Source organism: Natator depressus, chromosome 16, assembly GCF_965152275.1.
Source record: "Natator depressus isolate rNatDep1 chromosome 16, rNatDep2.hap1, whole genome shotgun sequence".
Taxonomy (NCBI): Eukaryota; Metazoa; Chordata; order Testudines; family Cheloniidae; genus Natator; species Natator depressus.
In genome coordinates, this window is record NC_134249.1 from 13,542,238 (window position 1) to 13,563,060 (window position 20,823).

At 54.3% G+C, this 20,823-nt stretch overlaps 1 protein-coding gene and 1 non-coding gene across 2 annotated transcripts; one reads left to right on the forward strand and one right to left on the reverse strand.

Annotated features, from left to right (window-relative positions):
• Positions 1–208: 208 nt before the first annotated feature.
• On the reverse strand, positions 209–18,968 carry SLC27A4 (solute carrier family 27 member 4). Its single transcript, XM_074973329.1, has 13 exons — positions 18,850–18,968; positions 11,124–11,290; positions 9,930–10,324; positions 7,723–7,881; positions 7,026–7,095; positions 6,792–6,883; positions 6,028–6,137; positions 5,161–5,370; positions 4,579–4,705; positions 3,788–3,925; positions 2,951–3,115; positions 1,959–2,105; positions 209–970 (listed from the first exon to the last, which is right to left on the reverse strand). Exons 2-13 carry the CDS (start codon positions 11,282–11,284, stop codon positions 813–815), a joined length of 1,932 nt encoding a protein of 643 aa, XP_074829430.1. The 5' UTR covers positions 11,285–11,290; positions 18,850–18,968; the 3' UTR covers positions 209–812.
• Positions 18,969–19,636: 668 nt separating this feature from the next.
• On the forward strand, positions 19,637–19,729 carry TRNAR-UCU (transfer RNA arginine (anticodon UCU)). The gene is made up of 2 exons: positions 19,637–19,673; positions 19,694–19,729. It is a non-coding gene; the product is annotated as a tRNA-Arg (tRNA).
• Positions 19,730–20,823: the final 1,094 nt, after the last annotated feature.

The following is a 20,823-nucleotide window of genomic DNA, read 5'->3' on the forward strand; positions in this document are numbered from 1 at the left end:
CAACAGGATGCCCCCACCACCCAGTGCACAAACCTGGGGCAGGTTAAAAAAAATACAATAAATTAAGACCAAAAAAAGTATGATCATGAAAATAGAAAAATCATCCCCTGGAAAGAATGAAGCATGGTAGAGACACTTGCCCTTCCCTCCTCTAAGCCCCACAACATGCCCCCACCCCCGTATGCTCTCCCCCACCCCAACAAAGTTGCAATGCTTCAACAGTGAACCACAAAGAGGGCAATGTTTTTTGCCTTGCATGATGGCCCCCAGCCAGCTGGTTGGTTCAGTGCAGAGTGCAAAGCTCACCTCAGCTTAGCTGCTTTGTGGGAGGGCCAGCACCCCATCGCCCTTGGGGGGGTTTGTGAGAGGCACTACTGCCATCAGCCCTTTCTGGACTCTGCAGTGTGAGCAGGACAGCAAAGGAGAGAAACAAACAAAGGCAGGGAAATGGAGGCCTGTGGAAGGTGGGCGCCCCCCATCTCTGCCATCTTGGCATGGTGAAGGTCCCATGCCCCTGATCTTTGCCATCTTGGCCTGGGAAAAGTTCCATGTCCCTGGCCATAGATGAACAGAAGACCCCATGCTCACAGCCCAGGGGGCCATCCTTGTATGAAGTAGAAAATAAAGCCATAATGATTCTATACTTTGGTACGTAACCCACCCCACCCAACACGCTCATCTGTGTCTGTAAAACTTGTTAAATAAAGCCCACGTGTGCCCTTCACATCATCCTTTAACCCTTTCCTTCCCCAGGACCGCCCCATCCTGACACAGCAAAGGGATCCAAGAGGCGACTTGCAGAGCCTCGCCCATTACAGCTTCTGTTGTCCTGACTGGATCCTCCTGAAGGCCGCCATGTCCAGTGGGAGGTAGCAGCCTTGCCTGGAGTCCAGGAAGTACAGCCTGTCCTTCACCACAGCAGGGTCAAATCCGTCCCTGCGCAGCTCCATCTTCTGGAACTTGTAGGTGCCTGGGGTGGAAGCAGCAAGGGGTTAGGGGCAGCAGTGGGGAAGGAAGGTGGCCTGTGGACATCATGGTAGCTCCCTGTGCCTCCATTCCACCTTCTCAACAGATGCCTCCTCTTTGGAAATCAAGCCTGCCACCCTCCACTGCCACTAGGAACACCCACAAGGAGGGAATCAGCCCATCACCCCTTGTAGGATCCTGCCCACAGCATGGCTGACATGGGACTAGCAGACAAAACCCTTGCTAGCCAGATTCTGGGGCTATGCCTCACCTTTGGGTGAGCCATTTGCAGCAGGGATTGAATTTAGGGCTTCTCCATCTCAAAGTGAGAGTCTCTATTAACTGAGCTCCCTCTGCTATGAGGCCCAGCCACCCCTAGAGGAGGACAGAGCACCACACAGAGAGTGTGCGTTCCACCCGCACCATTCTCCTGCAGCACCGTTCTCTCACTGTGCGCTGCAAACCATGGCCCCTTGGAAAGCTCAGTGCAGTCCTCAGCCATCACCCCTATCTTCCCTGCTCGTGCTAGAGGGCCACTACTGACAGCCGTGTTTAAAGACACAGTCAGTCAACCAGCAGGGCCGGGACATCCCAGAGCCAGGGCCTGGCACCCCACAGCTTTGCAAGGCGTGTGGTCACCAGTGTACGCGGGCGTCGAACGCCCAGGCACCATCCCAGAGCATGTGGAGGGAGCGAAAAAGAAAAATGGACTTGCTAACGAGCCAGACTTTCCAGTCCCTTTGCATGCTGAGAATTAAGCCACCCCGACCCACCTGCCGTAGGTCAGTACACCCCCATTTTACAGAGGGGGAAGCTGCGGCATGGACGGGGAAGTGACCCATCTAAGGTCACACAGTGAATCAGTGACAGTCAGGAATAGAACCCTGACTTCAAGTTTCCCCTATTCCAGACAGGTCCTTCTGGAAGCCAGGAGAACACTCCTGGCTTTTTGTCAATTCAAAAGGAAAGTGCCCCCAGCAGGGCAGGCTCACTTGTCTTGTGGACTTCTGGCAGCACTCGCAAGAAGACGGGCCGTGCGTACAACGGCAGGGCCTTCTTCAGCTCATTGGCAAAGCTCTCCAGGTTGCAGGAATTCTTGGGGTCAGCAATGGCTGCCATCCCTGCCTTCCCCTCGATGCCTGGAACATAGGACAGAAGGTGATGCACATAGTAGGAGGGGGCTGGTGCAATCACTCACATACCTCCTGCCCCCCAGCTGGGGAGCAGCTTCAGCAAGCTCGGTGCACCAGCTGGCCCTGGACAGAGCTGGCCAGGCCTGCAGCAATATGCCTAAGACTAGACACAACATACAAAGGGATCTCCACAGAAGCCCACAACAAGACAGATAATCCAGAGGGCTCTGGAATGCCAGGCCATTAGCAACATGTTTAAGAGGCAGAGGCAACACACACACGCAACCCCAAGGCTCACCTTAAATAATACATCAGTGACAGTCTCCACCCTTCAGCACCACACACATACACCTCACCCCCCATCAGTGACCCCCTTGCCAGCGTCACCAGCATCAGCCCCTGGTCTGAACACATCCAGGAAAGCTCCAATCTCTCTGCACTGCTCCCCTACCACTGGGGATGGCTTTGGCTGGACGCTGTTGCCCTATAAACCAAGATACCAGTGATACCCAGTGGCCCCCTCATGCTATTAGAGCTGCCTTTGGCCGAGATAAGTCCCAAGATCAGCGAGAATGGGGTTGGCTCTGCCCTGCACCTTGTGTTGTCATTTACACAAAGGCAAACCAGATCGACTGGAAACTCTCATCTAAAGTGTTTCATGCACCCACGGCCGAGGGATGGGAGATTCTGCACCCCAATCCTGACCTTTCCTCCTCCCTCTCCCATGCAGTGGGATAAACAATGAGACTCACAGGATGGAGACCAGGGCCCAGGCAGCGAGTGCCAAAGGGCCATCACTCCCAAACTTAGGACAAAGAAAGCAGAGAGACGCTCCCCTCAGCCCTGGTTACCTGGCACCTCCACCCCGTAGACGACGACGTCTGTCATGTGGAGGATGCGGCTCAGAGTCCCCTCCACCTCCGTTGTGGAGACGTTCTCGCCCTTCCAACGGAAGGTATCCCCAGTGCGGTCCCGGAAGTACATGTAGCCATATTCGTCCATCACCAGCACGTCTCCTGGGGGAGCCAGAGGAAGTCAGAGGAGCCTACAGGCTCCCAGGGTGGGAGTCACCATAACACTCTGCTCTTCTACAGTGCCCTCCATCCAGGGCTCTCCAAGCACTTCATGAACATCAGCCTCACTATCCCCCAGCCTGAGGCAGATCACGATTGTTAGTTCCATTCAACAGCTGGGGACTGGGGCCACAGAGAGGGGAAGTGACCTGCCCGCCAGGAGTCAAGGGCAGAGCTGGGATTAGAACCCAGGAGTCCTAGCTCTTGGGCCACGCAGGGCAGTGGAAGGAAGCGTGATCAAGTAGTTACTGCAACAACCTGGGTTAACAATATACCAAGAACCTGCCACTGGATTCGTTGGGTGACCTTGGACAAATCACTTTCCCTCAGGGCTTCAAAAGGATAAACTATCCTGCCCCAGTTCTTGGGTCAGGGAGTGCGTTTGGGAGTCTTAATTCCTGTTTGCAAAGTGGTTAAAGAGGGCAGATGGGAGGCTCTGGAAGGGTAAGTGTGATTGAGCAAGATTGCCAGGTATGGATGGGGACAGCAAGCAGAGGATTAACCAAAGGCCTTGCTGGGGGTAGCAAGGGGACCCTGGAGACCAAGTGCACCTGTCAGCGTCAACCCCCTGCTCTCAGAGCGCACCCTCTGCAGCGAGGGGATAAGGGCCCTCACCAGTAAGATACGTCGAGTCCCCCTTGGCGAACACGTCATGGGCGATCTTCTTGCTGGTGGCCGACTGGTTCAGGTACCCGTCGAAGTGCAGCAGAGGATTGCTCTGGATGATGCGTCCTACCAGCTGTCCCGGCTCCCCTGTGGGCAGAGAGGGTGAGGGATATGCTCAGACCCAGCCATTCTGCTGTCTCAGAGACAAGAGTACGCAGAGATTGCCGGCTCCGCATGGTGTGCATGCATCCTGTCTCCGTGGGAGGAGGAGACGCTTTAGGGAGGACACTGGGGCTCTACTGTGCAAACATCTCTTAGCGCACCGGTGTCCAGTTTACCTCAGCAAGCTTCCCCCAGGCTGCCCTCCCAACCTAGCTCAACCCTGACCTGCAGGAACCTCCAACTGAGCTCCTCCCTCTGCCCTGACTCCGTGGCCCATTCAGTCCCTGAGCTCTCCGCTGAAACTGCCCCGGGGATGGCCAGGGAGTGCCAGCTGTGGTAGTGATTGCAGCAATGTGGGAACTGGGCTGAGAACTATCACACTCACTTTACACCCAACAGCTGCCATTGGTGACCATGTCCAGTCGCTACTGAACCAGAGCCCCGGAGGTGCACAGAGCCACCAAAAGGGGGAACGGTTTCTAATCACAGCAGAGGATGCTTCTGGATGCTTGTCAGAACGGAGACTCCTGCACAGCTAGTCACAAATCAGAGCTCTAGTTCAGGGCTCATGCAACGCAGGACAGAGGGACGTAGCAATAGACAGAAGCTGCTCCCCGCATGGCCCCATCCCCCTTCACCTGGTTTACAAGGGATGCAGAGTCCATCCGGCCCACGGATCAGCTCCATGGTGTCTTCGTTCACCCTCACCAAGGTGACGGGGTAAATCCCAGGCAGGATCCTGCTGTTGAAGCCACAGGAACCAACCTGGAATCGAGAGAACGCAAAGAGAGCCCAATGGCAGCTGGAAGTCTCTCTGTCCCTACCCTGGCTTCCCTCCTATTGCCCCAGCTGCCAGCCCAAGTGATTGCCCAGGACATGCGGGAGCTACCCCACCCCAGAGACCAGATACAATCTACTACCTTCCCAAGGTCACTCAGGGCTCCCTGCCAACATCAGCGGAGGGGCCTTGCACCTGCCCCACGGAGGGATGCTTACTCAGGATCAGAAGGGGTGTCTCCCGACATCCCCTCCCCTGTCTGCTCCCATCCCTAGCCCCTTGCCATGGCCTGCTCTGCCAGCTCTCTGGGCACGGAGCGCATGAACCATCCCACCAGGAGCACCGAGGCCACGTGTCTGCACGAGACATCACGGTCGCCCTCGGCAGCTGGGGGCGGGGAGACGCCGCAGTGGCCAGCAGAAGGACACAGACAGGGCCGTACATTATTGTCGAAGTTGCCCAGGCTGCAGTTGCACTCAGTGGCACCGTAGAACTCGGCGACTTGGGGGATCCCGAAGCGGGAGATGAATTCCTTCCAGATGGACATCCGCAGCCCATTCCCAAGCGCCATGCGCACGCGGTGCTGCCGCTCCACCTCCTGGGATGGCTGGTTCAGGAGGTAGCGGCAGATCTCCCCGATGTACTGAACAATCTGCGGAGGGGAAGGGAGACATGGCACACCGTGCCCTTCCACAGCACCCTCCACCCAGGGACCGCAGAGTATCTGAGCAGCATCAACCCTGAAAAGCCCCCAGAAGCGAGGCGGGTGTTAACAGCCCCGTTATACAGATGGGGAGGGACAGTCAGAGGAAGAGACTTGCCCAAGGTCACCCAGTGAGTCAGTAGCAGAGCCAGGAATGGAACCCAGGAGTCCTGCTTGCCAATTCTGTGCCTCCCACCTAGCTGGCTGCCTCCTCGTAAATTGGAATAACTGGTCTGGCATTCCCTATTTTGCTTGCAGGAGGCAACACCCTGACTGCCCTCTGGAGCACGATACAATAAAGAGCAGGAGCAAGGAAAGGACGTGGAACTACTTGGATTGTAAGCTCCTTGCAGCAGGGACCAGCTTTTGTTCTGTGTTTGTACAGTACCTAGCATAGGAGGTGCCTGGTCCGTGACTGGGGAGAAAGCTATCGGCCCTCATCAGACCCAGCTGCAGTTACAGTCATCTCCCCAGGGAACAGCCAGCCAAAGCCTCGGTTTAAAGACATCCAAGGGCCCCACTGCCAGGATTCTCAGCAAGTTGCTGATTCTCGGGGTTCCTCAGCCAACCCCCCACCGCGAGGCCTCTGCGTCCCCGCTGCCTCACCGTACAGTTGTACTTCACGCAGTCGTCCCAGAAGTGAGAGGCTGAGAACTTCTTGCGGATCACCACAGTCATCCCCTGGAGGAGGCACTGGCCAATCCCGACAATGTTACCTGGGTGAGAGGGGAGCGCAGGGGAAACCATTAACCTCCCGCCTCTCGGGAGAGGGTGGCTGATCCCAAAAATGGGACAGGCTGGCTTGGGGACATGGAGCCTTTCACCTTGAGGCATCTGGTTTGAATCCAGCCCAGGATCCAGTAGGGACCAGAAGGTGTCTCCATCCCAGGGCTGTTGGATGGAGCTGGAGGGACTCAGGTAGGTTCTTAGTGGGTGGTGCCCAATTCCCAAAGTCACCATCAGGAGTGGTGCTAATGGGCCCCCCTCTATACCCTCACTTAGGTCTCTAAGCACCTTTACCCCTATTTTATATATGGGGAAACTGAGGCACAGTGACAAGCCAGAAACAGGTCCCGGGGTCCGTACTACCAGTTTCCCGATCTAACAACTAGCTGCCTTGTCCTGGGCTCCCAGTACTGCTAGGTGGCTACCATGGACCTTGTGAAGACCCCAGTCCTTCACACTGATCCAGTGGGGACCGATGGGCAAGCCCCTCCTCAGCACACAGGAGCTGGCAGTTATGTTATGACAGTCACTGCAGCAGCCCCTGGACTGTGAGTCTGATGACATCACGAGCAAGGAGACAGGCTACAGAGGCTTGGGCAGAGACGCGCGAGCAGGGGCTCAGTGTGTACACAGCGCTCGGATACCTGCCGCATGGTAGAGAGGGAGGCAGTCGTACATCACATCATCTGGCCTCATGCAGAATCCGTAATACACCAGGGATGCCATGCGGTAGTACCTGGGGCAGGAGAAGTGGGTGCATCAGTAGCCATACCAGAGCAACAGCCAAGCAGAGCCCTCCATTGCTAGCAGGGTCCAGATCCCACCCCCGTTCCCCTCGTACCCAGCACCGGCCTGCCCCTGCACAGCCCCCCCCTTACCTGCAATTGACCACGATGGCTGCCTTGGGCATCCCCGTCGTGCCGGAGGTGTAGATGTAGAAGAGTTTATCTGGAGGGCAGGTGGGGAAGGCAGAGAGAGGATTCAGTATCACAGCAGCATCTCACGACCCCCAGTGGCCTCACATCCTCTTTCCCGAGGAGCCAGAAGGGCCAGCGTGCTGGATCAAGCCAGGCTCCTGAATACGCACGCGCTCCCCGCGTTGGCTGTGGCCACCCCACCTAGGGCTGCCATCGAGTCAGCTCGCCCAAGCCGGCCTCATCATTTGTACAGCACCAACAGCAAGCCGGGCTCTTCGCTAAGCGAAGCGGGTTCGGACCTGGTAAATACTCCGATGGGAGACCTCCAGAGAGGTCAGTGGACTGGCACTCAGCATCAGTCTCCGAGCCCGGCTTGCACAACAGCAGGCCAGCGTAAAGCAACAGCTTCCCAGAGCTTGGTGCAGAAGAGTCACACGTCAGCAGACTGGGGAGTTACACTCGCTCCATCTCTCTGCTGCTTACATGGACGTGGCTGGATTTGTTTCACCCCAGGTGACGTGGCAGCAGATGAGCTGTTAACACCCCGGGATTATCCATTGCTGGAGGACACATGGGAACAGCACAAAGTCCCTCCCTTCATTTGCCAGAGGCACAATAACCCACACTCCCCCTCCACACCTCGTCACAAGGGACATACCTAGGAAACCCTTCCTTGGGGGGCTTGGCAGGTGCCGAGGAGCCATCTCCAGGAGAGGGTCCAGGTGTTCTGTGCCTGGGGGTGCGGATTCTGGATTCCAGTCTCCGGAGCAGAAGAGACGAACAGATTTCCCCAGGGAGGGCTGTACCTCCTGCATGGCTGGAAGGGAAGGAGAGCACGAAACAGGAGCTCTGAGAAAAGACGTCTACGAGACATTGAGATCCAGCAGCACGGAGAGAGGGGTGGCAAGGTTTACAAAGCTAAGCCTCCCCACCCCACGCTTGTCCAAGCTGATGTTATGTCTGTAGCCTGCCCCAGGCCCGGTCTGCCTTCGCCCCAGCCAAAGAGGGCAACTGGCTCAGGAACTTGCTTCACCCAGGTGGCTGCAGGCTAGGGCCTAGAGCAGCGACACTTGGACTCTTCAGAGCACTTTCAGGCCATCCGTGAAACTGCAGCCAGCACAACAGAAAGGCCCCTGTCAGCCTCCAAGCCTGGACAGTCCTTGCTGGCCACAGCCCAGGGCCATTTTAGGTTCGATTAAAAAAAGGAAAATCAAACTCCCATTCCCTTCTCTGCCCCCCAGCCAGGTGCCTCTCAGGTGTGAATTCAACACTGATGAGGTCTGCGGACAACACTGGACCGGGCGTTAGTGGACAAAGGCCAGGAGTGCTGGAACGAGTGACGCTGGGGGTGTGGCAACACCCCCTGGCTTAGAGCAATAGACGACGAATGCTGGCTTCCCTCATACACAGGCTTTACAGTTCTGAGCAATGGCTTTCAGCACCCCCACCTTAAAATTGTTCCAGCGCCCTGGCAAAGGCACAAGAAGATGGGGCCGAACTGCAGAGTGACCTGAAGAGATCTGGGCATGGGGGCCGCAGGTGATCGGGGAAAATCACTCCTAACAAATGTAAAGTCCTGCCCCGGGAGAAGAGAGAGACTGCACCGACATGTGATGGGGGAGGTCATCCAGCAGCCACAGCTATCCCCATAACGGGAGCTTGCCTTCATCTGGTCCCCTGATTTGACTCACTCGTGTGACCAAACGCCAGAGCTGTGATGGTGAAGCCATCACATGACAGGGAAACGTTCACAAGAGGAACTCAGCAGAAGTAGTGGACCTCTGTTTATCCACAAGGGCAAGCTTCCTCCACACCGCCCTGCCAACGTGCCTCATCCCTATGCCAGAGGGACCAACTGTCAGGACAAGAGAAGTCAGTCTCTATTGCCTATTTGGTATTGGGTCCCTCTAAGGGGCAACCAATAAGGACCAGCTGGGGTGATGGTTTAGGTGACACTTGTCCATTCGGGACAAGGCTGAGACCCGGCCAACCCATTTCACAAGGTGGCCAAACAGCTCTCAGGGCCTGCTTTACACTGGCATAACTTCATTATAGAGGTGAACACGGCCCTCAGTAACTATTGACCAGGACTGGATTTGAACCAGCAGCCTGAAGCAACAGCGACCCTTCTCCTGAGCCAACTACTGTATTTTCTGAGGTTTGTTTTAAATATCCCCATGGCGGGGGATGCTGGAGACTGCTCCACAGCCTGACAGTGGTCCCCCAGCTCCTGATAGTCAGGCTAAGTTTTCCCACCTGCCTTAGTTGCTCTATTCTAGCCCTTTGGCTCATTCTAGACAATGACTCTCTTTCCTGGGCATTTACACAGCTCGGATCTTGGCAGGTGTTTCCCCAATCCCATGGGGTCATCACAAAGGCGTTAGCGTCCGGTGCAAAACCCCAGCCATAGCCACAGCAGGTTGGGGGGCTGCCAGAAAGGTGCCTGTTCTCATGGCCGCAAACCGCCCCCAACTGATACCCTGGCATTGGAGACCCTGGCTTAGCAGATTTCACAGCAGTGTCCCATTACAATTCTGGACTCCCTGCCTACCTCACTGGGTGGCCCCTGGTGACACCCACCCCCCACACAGCCTTTTGAAGCCCCACCTCTCATGCATGGTCCTCAAGGGCCAGCTCTGTCTCACCCTCCAGCAACAAAGCCAGAGAGTCTCATGTCAGCAGCCCTCCTGGAATCACCCCACTCACCCCTCCTACAACAGTTCAGGGACCCACCCAGGGCTACTCTTACCACCGACCCAGACTAGCCAGCAAAGATGAGGGGGGAAAAAGAAGGCGCCCAACGCTGGGAGACCCAACTACTTTGCAGGCACGCGCCTGGGGACACAACCGACTGACTCCTCTCACCTTCCATCATCTCGGCCCCGAACACCACAGCCTTGGAGTTGGAGATGTTGATGCAGTGCAGCAGAGCCTCCATACGCAGGTGGGAGTTCACGAGCGCCGCCTCCACCCCAATCTTGGCCATCCCCAGCCAGAGGCCCACGTACTGGTTGCAGGACTCCATGAACAAGGCCACAACGTCACCGGAGCGGAAGCCCTGCTCATACAGGTAGTTGGCCACCTGGCTGGAGTACTCATCCAGCTGGCGGAAGGTCCAGCTCTCACCCGTTCCCTGGAAGATCAGCGCCGTCTTCTCCGGATGCTTGCGGACTGTCTCCTGAAAGATCTTGGGGATGGTGTTCTTCCCCCTCAAGTGCCGCCACACCTGCCACTTCACCCTCAGCAAGACTAGCCCAGTGCTGCCAACCAAACCGGACAGAAGATTCTCTGCACTGATCCACATGGAGGCCATGTAACCAGACCCAACCTAGACTGCGGGTCTCCCTCCCATTGCTCAGGGGAAGCAGGGGATCTGCGTGTGGAGCTTTCCAGAGAGACCCTTTACAACCAGAAATGGATTACACCCAAGAAGCAGGGAAGGGGTTAGAACCCAGCCCTTTCCCCTCAAAGTGGATTACAAATGCTCCTCCCCAACCCCCAACTGAGCTAAAGGAACAGCCCTGCCACCTCAGGGCAGCAGATATTGTGCAACAGGCCAAGGGCCATGCCCCCAGGACTCCTCACTAGAAGCCAGCTTGTCCTTGATCACAGTACATTCTTTGAGTCTCCTTGGCCCCGGCTCAGAGAGCCAGGTCCAAGGTGCAGACACATGACTGCCAAATCAGTGTTTTTAGGGACTGAGGGAAGTCCAAGGTCAGAGACAGTCGCCAGCCTCGGGATCTCCGCTGCAATTATATCTCAGAGAGACCTGGCCAGAGATTTCAGAAAGATCTCAGGTCCCAAAAGCAACTCCCCCCGCCCTCGGCTGGCAGGGACTGCATTCCTCACTGAGCTGTCTGAGTAACCCCAGCAGGGGGCTGAGGTGTAGGCAAGATGCTGGTATTCAGAGCTCTCCACTCTCATCCCTGCGTTGCCCCAGCCACAGCAGGAGGCTTCCCCCACCTTGGCTGCCCCAGCTCCCCCTACCCGGTTCCATGCTGGGGGTCACCTTAATGCAAACAGGACAGAGAGAGGGAGGTTTCCAGTTAGGACACTTACGTGAAGTCCCTCCTTATTGTCTTGAAGACGATGCGCAGGAATTTCCATCCCCCGGAGCCCAAGTAGAATATGAAGAGGGCAGGGATCACCTGAACCCAGGAGAGCTTCAGGAGCAGCCTGAAGAGCACAAAGAGCGCGGTGAGGGAAGCCAGCCGCAACATCTTGACCTGCAGGGGAGAGAGAGTGGAGATCAGTTGCTGGTTTTAACTTTGACCCTTCCCAAGGCAGACACCAACCTGAAGTAGGAGTGACAAAGAAACTGAAATTTCCCTGCCTTGGGAGGTGTCAAGCTGGGAATGGGGATGGCAACATGGGCTATATTAGCAGGCCATGCATGACAGCAAGGCAAGCAGGATTGAAGCCCTGCATGGCACCCCGTTGGGCTTCCCTGTAAAAACTGACTGGTAGCAGCGGATGCTACCAATAGGCACCGTCTGAAATTACAACTGCCAGTGTGTGTCATGGCCTCTGGCTGGGCCTGCACTTAGCCGTGTACCCCTGAGCACAGCTCACCAGGGTGGTGTAGATGAGGCTCCATCTGCTGGTTTGATGAGAACCAATAGTGTCTAACCCTGCTCAAAGCAGGCTGATCACAAGAAGATGTCTCCCGGGACTGAGACCATAACTTCAGCAAACTACAACACGCATGAACTAGAATCGTAATGAAATTCCTGGGGGAAGAATGGGACACAGGGTGGAACTGGGAGAAGGTAAAATGGCAGGATAAGAACCAGGGAACGAGTCAGGCAGATTTCTGTTCCACAGCACTGTACATTAAACCCAGGGGGCCAAACCCCCCATTGGTGTAAATCGATGTAGCTCCATTCGCGTCACAAACACACCCTGCAGTCAAGCCAGTGGAACTATGCTGATTTACACCTGCATGAGATATGGCCCTTCACATTTGGGGAACTGAACATAGGGACATAATCTGACAGATACTGAGATAGCGGAGAGGTGTGTGCCAGTAGCTGGAGCACGAGACTGAGAAAGAGAGGTCTACTCCCAGTTCTGACACAGACTCTCTCTGTTGCCTTGGACAAGTTATGCCACCGCCTTGCCTCAGTTTCCCCATGTGTAAAATGGGGATAATACACAAGGGACCATTGTGCAGTTGTCAGATAGTGGCTGGAAAGCAATGCATCAGTGACAAGGATTATGTCTCAGACCTATAGACCCAGAAAAGCTCCGCATCAGACTCCAATTTATACCGAGGCGCCTCCTTTCACTTTACTCCAATTCTGCCATGACCGAAGTGGATTCGACTCTCCGGCTGTGCCCTGGCAAGTTGGTGGCTCAATGGGGCTAGCTCTTCCAGCACCCCACGCTCTGGCTCGAAGTGCTAGACCACATGGCCTACTAAGCATTTTAGCTTTGCATGCTCCTTTGACAGGACTTAAAAAACAACAACCCCCCCCCACACAAACAGGAACTAGGACAGAAAAGAGGACCTAAGTCCTTTGAGCTCTATAAGGCTTTGCAGGTTCTCGTATGACAGGGGTTCTCAAACTGGGGGTCGTGACCACAAGGTTATTACATGGGGGGATCGCGAGCTGTCAGCCTCCATCCCCAAACCCCGCTTTGCCTCCAGCATTTATATTAGCGTTAAATACAAAAAAAGTGTTTTTAATGGATAAGTGGGGGGTCCCACTCAAAGGTTTGCTGTGTGAAAAGGGGTCACCAATACAAAAGCTGGAGAAACACTGTCATATGATCATGCCACTTCCTTGCTGAGCCTACCTGAGGTGCAGCCAGAGCTGATCTAGAAAGTGAAGCCCAGGTAACGTGGTCACAGATGGGCTCCTGGAACAGATCAGACCTGTGTCCCAGATGCACGCCACAGGGGGGCAGCAGAGCAGGGACCGGGGCTGGGGGGGCTGTGTAAGCATAGCCTTCATGCCTTCCTTCCAAGGGGCACAGGGCAATGCCAGTGATCAGCCTCAAGCACACACTGCTAGACACTGCCCCCATACAGACTCGCAGGTCAGCTGTGACTCTCCGCCTGCATTTCCACCTTCCCGCCCCCACGCCGGCAGCCAGACCAGATGGGGATGTGGGCTGACACATTCGCTGGCAGTGGCGCAGAAGGGCAGCAACCTATGGAGGAATCCTTCCATGCGCCTCAAGCGGGAAAGGCAACCACAGGCTAATCTCCCACGCTGGGAACTCAAGGCCCCACAGATAAGGCTGGTCCTTCCTGACACAGGGTGAAAGGGAAGGAAATTAACACACTTCCTATTCATTCTTGCAAACCGATTTAACATCCCTGGACTGGCAAACTCCTTGGTCCCACAGCGATCGGGGCAGCAGGGGATCCCCTCACAATTACAAGCTCTGGCCAGGAACCTTTCAGTTCTCTGGTCCCCGGATGAAGTCTGGGGGGAGATAGGGTGCTCTGTGCAGTCATCCCCTGGGATTCACTCTCCCCAGACAAACATGGGAGCGTGGCTGCTTTTGAGCTCACTGAAGGAACCATCTCTTTGACATCACACACTTCTCCCTGTCCACCGAGGTTAGCTACAGCAGTGCTGAGGGCCGCAGAGAATATCGTGCTTATTGCAGACAGGCTGTTAATGCAGGAACCTAACCCAGGGGATGTGTGCCCTGATGCACATCTGAGGAGCCAATAAAATGATGCTGCACAGGGCGGCCCTGGTTGCTGACTGGATCCCCTAGGCACTCCTATAACACCCGTACGTGATCACGGACCCAGATTTCCTGGGAATGTTGTGTGCAATCCCTCCCCCAGTTCAAGGATTCCAGAATCTCCCAAACTTCCAGCCCTGCCTGCTCCATATTAACATCCATCAAGCTCTCTCCTTACCCTCTTCCTCCTGAAAGCTCCCACGACCTCTCCAGCATATCCCGTCCTCTTGTGCCTTTCACCTGGGCAGGGACCTGCTCTTTGTTTGGCACATTGTGTTGTGATTCAGTGGTTCTGTCGGGGGAAGGGCTGGGGAAGCAGAGCAGGGCTCTGCTCCTGGTTCTTCCACTGAACCTCCCTTTGGTTCCCTGATCTGTAAAATGGGTATAATGGGGAGCATAACAGATAGCTAAGATAATAAGGTAGGTGCGTATTTGTATTACAGAAGTTCTGAGAGGCCCCAGTCAGGGTCAGGGCCCTATCATGCTTGGTGCTGTACAAACATATTTGAAGAGACGGGGGGTGCTTATCCGTTGGGGGGAAGGGGGAAGCATTATTCATTGCAGCCCATCTAAGCCCCACTCCTGCAAGCTGCTCCATCTGTGTGCAAAGTCCTGTATGCACAAGGGGCCCTACTGACTTCAGAGGAAGTCCACACAGGGGTCTGACCATGTAGATTTGATTGGGGCCTTTCCCTGAGCAACAGTTATCCTCTTTCCATGGGTATCAGACTCACACACACCAGCATTTAATGCAGATCACAATGCTGATATGGGCACCCTGTTCAAAGCGCCAAGTCTGTCTTTCCCTCTCCAGCCAGTTCCACATGTTTTCTGAGGCATTTGGCGTTCCACCCCCAAGCGGGCTGTGTGCCAAGCACTCCCAAGCATTCACAGGGGAGACGGAGCTGGACACACACTTAACCAAGTCACTCCATATGCCTGCAGAAGGAAGAGTCAGATCATTAGATACAGAAGTGCTGGGATTGCAGGCAGCACTCAGCCAGGAGCAGAAAAACCCTGAGTCCCACCCCCTGGAACCTCCTCAGGGCATCCCAGCAATTTCACAAACATCAAGGTGCAGGAGCTGCTCCCAAGAAGACAGGCTTTGATGTTGGGCCTGTGCCCATTTCTGCTCCTTCCTGACAAAGCGGGGGCCTGGGAGGCTTTGCTCAAACCAGGTCTTTATCTCCTGCTTGATTTTTACATTTGGAATTCCGGGCTTGTCTGGCTGCACCGGCACAAGGAAAATTAGGGCCCGTAACTCACTCGCTGCAGGAGGCAGTTCTGTGATGGCGATTTACTGCTCCTAGTTTTCCTAGTGCAGATGAGACCTGTGGATACTGGAGAGCCAGTGAAATATCAGCCTAGGAGCCAAATGAGGCAAGCAGCCAGAAGAGGAGGGTAGTTAGCCAAGCAGATTCCAACTCTTTCCTGCTAGCTTGCTTTTGTGAATACTTATTTAGCTGCAGCGCCCCATGAGAGACCTATCCCCCATCATTAGGGGGCGAGAGCCTGCAACTGCCTCCTTTTGGAGGGACAACCAGGCAGCCACCAATGCCCCAAAAGTGAGCAGAGCTGATTAGGGTGGGGACACACCTAGGATGGCTGTGGGGTGTGTGGATTTAACATAGGACATCCCTGGAGGACCTGCCCTCCAGGGTAAGGAGGTGATGCAAACAGCTCCTCCCTTCCCCAGCGATGCACATGTGTGTCAGTGAAGCCTCACTATTCTGGAGTTACTCCAGCTTCTGTACCTTTCATGGGCTGTCTTGCCTAGCACAGAAACAATGTTCCAACGTCAAAGGAGAGCTGAGCACGATCTTGTATCCTGCTGGACTTCATTTCAGCACCCAGCCAGAAGTGGCATGATCCAACTGTCTGCGATGGTGTGGCCAGGTTCTAGGAGAGCCCACAACCCAGCCCACCTCATAGTTCTCATCCACGGTTGTACCAATCTTTCCCTTCCAAACTCTTCTGTCACACAGTGGTCCCCTGAAAGTCTTTTCCAGCCTCAGTAACAGACCACCACCACTTCAGGTGTTCTGAACCACCACCAGGCTTGATTATAGCCAGTCAGCAAGCCAACTCCTGGAGTGTTATTTACATGCTATTTACGATGAGTAGCCGGCACCTGCTTCTGAGGACAAGTACAGCCCACTCACCTGCCTTCAAGTTCCCTACTCTCTTCCCTGGCACATCCTTCCTGTCTGTTTATATAGTCCCAGCTGCTGGAGTTACTTCCATTGGCCTGCCAACTACCTGTCTTTCAATCAGGTCCCAAGTAATGTATACCGGTGAGGATCTGAGTGACAGTACTGAGTCAACAGCTGACTCCACACATCCTGTTGCACCGTCCTTCTCTGCCCTTATCCCATCAGCATCAGCCATGCCAGCACTCTTCCCATCACTCCAGCTTGCATCAGTGCCGGCTGGTTCTGGTTTCTCTTTTTCCTCCTCTCCTGGCACCTAAACCCTCACCAAATCCTGCTGCCTCTTTCTTTGCAATAGCTCCAAAAATCCATCCCTTCCTCTCTACCCAGAGGACAGCCCATCCTCAGGGAATTTCAGTTGCAAGCACTTCCTATGCCATGCCTTTTCCCCACCACATCAGCTAAAGTACAGCTGCTAAGCCTACTGCTCTGGCCAGGTCTTCCCCATTCTTTAACCTCTCCACTAACTTCCATTCTTTTACTGCATTTTACTACTTCTCTTCATTTCCGTAGCTCTGCAAGATTCCACCCAATGCCCATATCTCATTCCATCTCCTCCAGCATTCCCTCCTGCTTTCTCTCATACACCTACAGCAGGTATCATGGGTCCTATTAAACCCTCCCAACAGAAGCAACAGGCTCACAAATAAATTTTATTAGGATGATGTTTAAAAAAAAAGTGAACCGTACAGAGTTTAAGCGTAGAAGTACAGATTATCAAGGCGTGGGAAATTCAGTTTAAGATCAGATAGTGTAAGGAATAAATAATCTGCAATATCCCTGATTGGGGGTAAAAGGTTAATGGGTCAAAATACAAACATTGAGATATGAGGGTATGTTATTCATATGATGGTTATGTTCAGGTGTGGAGTATAATGAGTGGATACGATGATGAGGATGGATTGACCCTCATTTGTTGAGATTTAACATTCACCGAGCTTATGGTTCCAGTTCATATGGTCCAATGGAAAAAGTCTCTCGGTCCCTTTCTTGTAGTCTAATATACACGTGCAGAGACCCTTTCAACTGAGGATCTCCAAGTTCTTTCCAGGTCCAATAAACCCTCACAGTCCCACTACTCCCTATGAGACAGACATTATCCTCCAAAGCAGGCTGAGCAAGGCCCAGGAACACACAAACCCTCCACCTGCAAGCTTCAGAGAACTGGAGAAAGTTTGGGCAAGACTCAGCACTGATGTCAACAGGGGCAACCCCAGAGACTGCAACGAATGCTGGTGTGGCCAGTGTATTTGGACGGCTCTCTCTACTGAATCTTAATTAAAGGGGCCAGTTTCCAGATATGTTTCAGAGTAGCAGCCGTGTTAGTCTGTATTCGCAAAAAGAAAAGGAGGACTTGTGACACCTTAGAGACTAACAAATTTATTTGAGCATAAGCTTTCGTGAGCTCAGCTCACTGCATTGGATGCATCACGAAAGCTTATGCTCAAATAAATTTGTTAGTCTCTAAGGTGCCACAAGTACTCCTTTTCTCTTTCCAGATGTGTTACCAGCTCTCAATTGAGCCACCTGTTTTTACCTACATTGTTTAATCTCCTTTGAGACAATGGTATCAATCAAATCTCTTACTTTGCCCAACAAAGTATGACACTAGCAGAGTCATAAAAAGAGATGATTGACCTTAGCCAGCAGATGCACTATGTTAAAGAAAGATGCAGAGGGTCAGAGATTCACTCTTCTCTGATACGAAGAACTTAAGTGGGGGGGAGTGGAAATCAGTGGCAGTGTACAAGGAAGCCCATCATGGCCTACCAGATAGGGACAGGATGTGATCCATGAGCATCAGAGAGCTACAACAACTCACAAAGCTCAAGAGAGATATTTTTTTGCAACTAATTGTAGATGCTTCCAGGCAAAGAGCTTGCCTTTCCAATTGGATCACAGAGAGCCCGGCACACTTTTGGGTGCTCTGTTAACAACAGCAGTATACACCAGGCCCTTTTCATGCTACCAAGAAAGCATCTCTTGTGTTTAGGCGACACAGAGGTTGAACTAAGAACACAATGCACGACCCAGGCTTTTGTCCCCTTTTTGGTCACTGCACTGTTCGGAGACTCCAAACAGGGTTTGCCATCCAACCCTGCACCTCCCCCTAGTTTCTTTCAGAAAAGGGACCCAGCTGGGATACACACGCAGGGCTCACCGCAAGGAAATGAGAGCTCCACAGTTTGCTGGGCTGTCACATTAGGAACCCTCACTCCGTCACCTGACTCGGGTCTAAACGGTCCATTGCAGCAGGCTGATCTTCTAGCCAAGGGCAAGTTTGCCGCTTGAGAGGGAAGGAAAGCCAGTGTCTCTCTTTTTCAACTATTGACACTGGGGGCTAAAAGCAAGAGGGGGACCACAGTCGTGTAGCCAAAGAGAGGTGACAGCGATTTCCCAGTCCCCACCCGGCACCACCCGTAAGCCAATCCTGCTCAGTCATGGCAGGGAGCCTGAACCCCCTTTTCTGGGGGTGATCGCCCCGCCCCCAGCAAACAATGGCTCACCCCGCGCCCTTCCCAGCAGCCTCTCCCCAGAGAAAGACAGACCCACAGAAGGGAGCAGTGGGTTTCCCAGCCAACAGCAGCCCACCTGGGGCCGGGCAGGGGACCGCTGTACCTGGCCCAGCCGGCGGACACACCCCACCTAGCCAGCAAGGGGAGGAAAAGGTCACCGTAGCCGGAACAAGCCTCCGTCCCTCTCGCCCCACACCGGCGGCGAGGGCTTCCCACGCCCCAGGCCGGGGACGAGCCAGCCCGGGGGGTACCCACTGGGATGAGGCGGGGCCGCTGCAGGGGGGGCGCCTGACCCACAGCTCCCCCCCCCCCCACCACACACACACACACACACACACACACACACACACTTACCCCTTGGCCCCACAGGCCTCTCCGCTCCCCGCCTCGGGCGGGACCGTCCCGCAGCGGACCCCGCGCGGCTGCTGCGGCGGCGGCTGTCAGCTGCGCATCGCCCCGCGGGCTCGGCGCCCGGCTCTCAGAGGCGCGCAGCGGGCTGCGCCTCCCACATGGCGGCGGCAGGGGCCGAGCTGCGAGCCCGGTGGCGGGCGGCTTCTTCTTCCTGCTGCTGCTGCTGCTCCCCCCGGCGCCGCTGCCGCTGCCCCTGCCCAGAGCAACCTGCCGCCGCTGCAGCAATGCGGGCGGGGAGGGGGCGGGGCCTGTGGGAGCCGCGCGGCATGCTGGGAGCTGTAGTTCTTTGTCCACCTCCTACACGTGGTCTCCTCCCGAAAGCAGAGGGCGCGTCACTCCCCCTCTTTCTACTTCCCGGGCATTGTTCTCCCCCCTCCCCCCCCGCCATCACACATGCCCCCCTCTCCCCCCGGGGCAGATCTGAGTGAATTGTACCCCCCTCCCGCCCCCCCCCCACATCTCTGTCCGGTCTGTCAGCGCTGCCGCCCGGCCCTGTCTGGCACCCGCCGCAGCGTGCGCGGGGCTGCAAAAGTGTCTGGAAGGAGTCAGGAGGCGGCGCGCGACGGGGGAAGTTTGGCAAACTCTGCGCCGTGGGGCGCTGGGGGCAGGGTGCGGGGGGCGGCGCTGGGGAGCGGAGCTGCTCATTAAACCCAGGCGCCGGAGGCTGGAGCCGAGCGGTGCCTTGCAAAGGTCAAGGAGGGGATGTGGAGGAGAGGAGCTTTATCCGACAGGCTCTGTGGCGCAATGGATAGCGCATTGGACTTCTAGATCGATGACAAACGAAGTCATTCAAAGGTTGTGGGTTCGAGTCCCACCAGAGTCGCATTTTGCACCCTCCCAGAGTAATCGTGGGCAAGCGCGGCTGCTGGAGGGTAACAGCGGGTCGCCGAATCGGTTCGTTTTTGTAGGATGTCAGTTTCCGACCCGCGCGCTTTGCTGTGGCATTTTTAAAAATCAGTGAGGAACTTGGAAGGTTGGTGTCGCTACGAAACCGATGTATTTTTGAAGGATCTTACTAGAAATCCAGGGGACCACTTATGAAGCTTTACCTCGAAATGTGTTTTAATTTTGGCCAATGTTATTTTAAAACTCCCCGGCTTTGTGGTGAAGTATTTTTAGCTGGTTAGTTGTGAAGTTATTTTTAAATTGGTTTTTTTTTAGGACGCTGTTTAAAACACACAAAACGTGATTAAATAGGGAAACGTAAAAATTACTCTGATATTTTTCCTTCAAAGGCTGTTTGGTTTTGTTTGTTTGATGTTATTTCAAGGGCAAGATTTGTTAGGGGAAGAAAGGGTTAGGAGTAAAAAATATAGGTTTTTAACCACATTGAAACGATCGTTTGTTTAAATCAGTTTATTTTGAGGATGTTTTTTAAGGCCCAGGTCCTGCAAACACTTAAGCATGTGGGTAACTTCAGTCAAAAGAGTAGCCCCACACCTAAATGTCAAAGTTATTCACCTGCTAAAGCTCCAGCCCTGCACCTCGGTGAACTGCTGAGCTGGCATAGAGACTATTAACAATGAATTGCAGAACTGAGTGCAGGATCAGGAACTAAAATGTTATTTTAGTGGCAGATGCGGGGGTTTGCATATTCATACTTTCATCTGCCCCTGACATTTCTCCATACTCAGAGGAGATTACGGGTTTGATTTAAAACCCATTGAAGAAAATAGGAGTCTTTCCACTGAGTGTATTGGATTTTTAAGCCAGTCCCTAGATCCCTTTGAGTCTAATCTGAAGATATTCCATGGCTGAAAATTAATTTTAATCAAGGAGACATATTTTTTTTTACCCTACAAGGGTTTCTGAAACCATCCACAACACTGCTAAATAAAATAAAACCCAATACCTTGGACTGAGATGTAGCAACTTTGAGCCAAGACACGATATTTCTAACATATTGATGGCCAAGTT

What these genes read in the sequence shown, in the direction of transcription:
- SLC27A4 (XM_074973329.1), bottom strand. Translation starts at nt 11,284, where the DNA reads ATGTTGCGGCTGGCTTCCCTCACCGCGCTCTTTGTGCTCTTCAGGCTG. An exon ending in ACAATAAGGAGGGACTTCAC is followed by an intron (nt 10,325 to 11,123) that starts GTAAGTGTCCTA and finishes TTTGGTTGGCAG; the next exon opens with CACTGGGCTAGTCTTGCTGA. An exon ending in CTGCATCCCTTGTAAACCAG is followed by an intron (nt 3,926 to 4,578) that starts GTGAAGGGGGAT and finishes CTCTGCCCACAG; the next exon opens with GGGAGCCGGGACAGCTGGTA.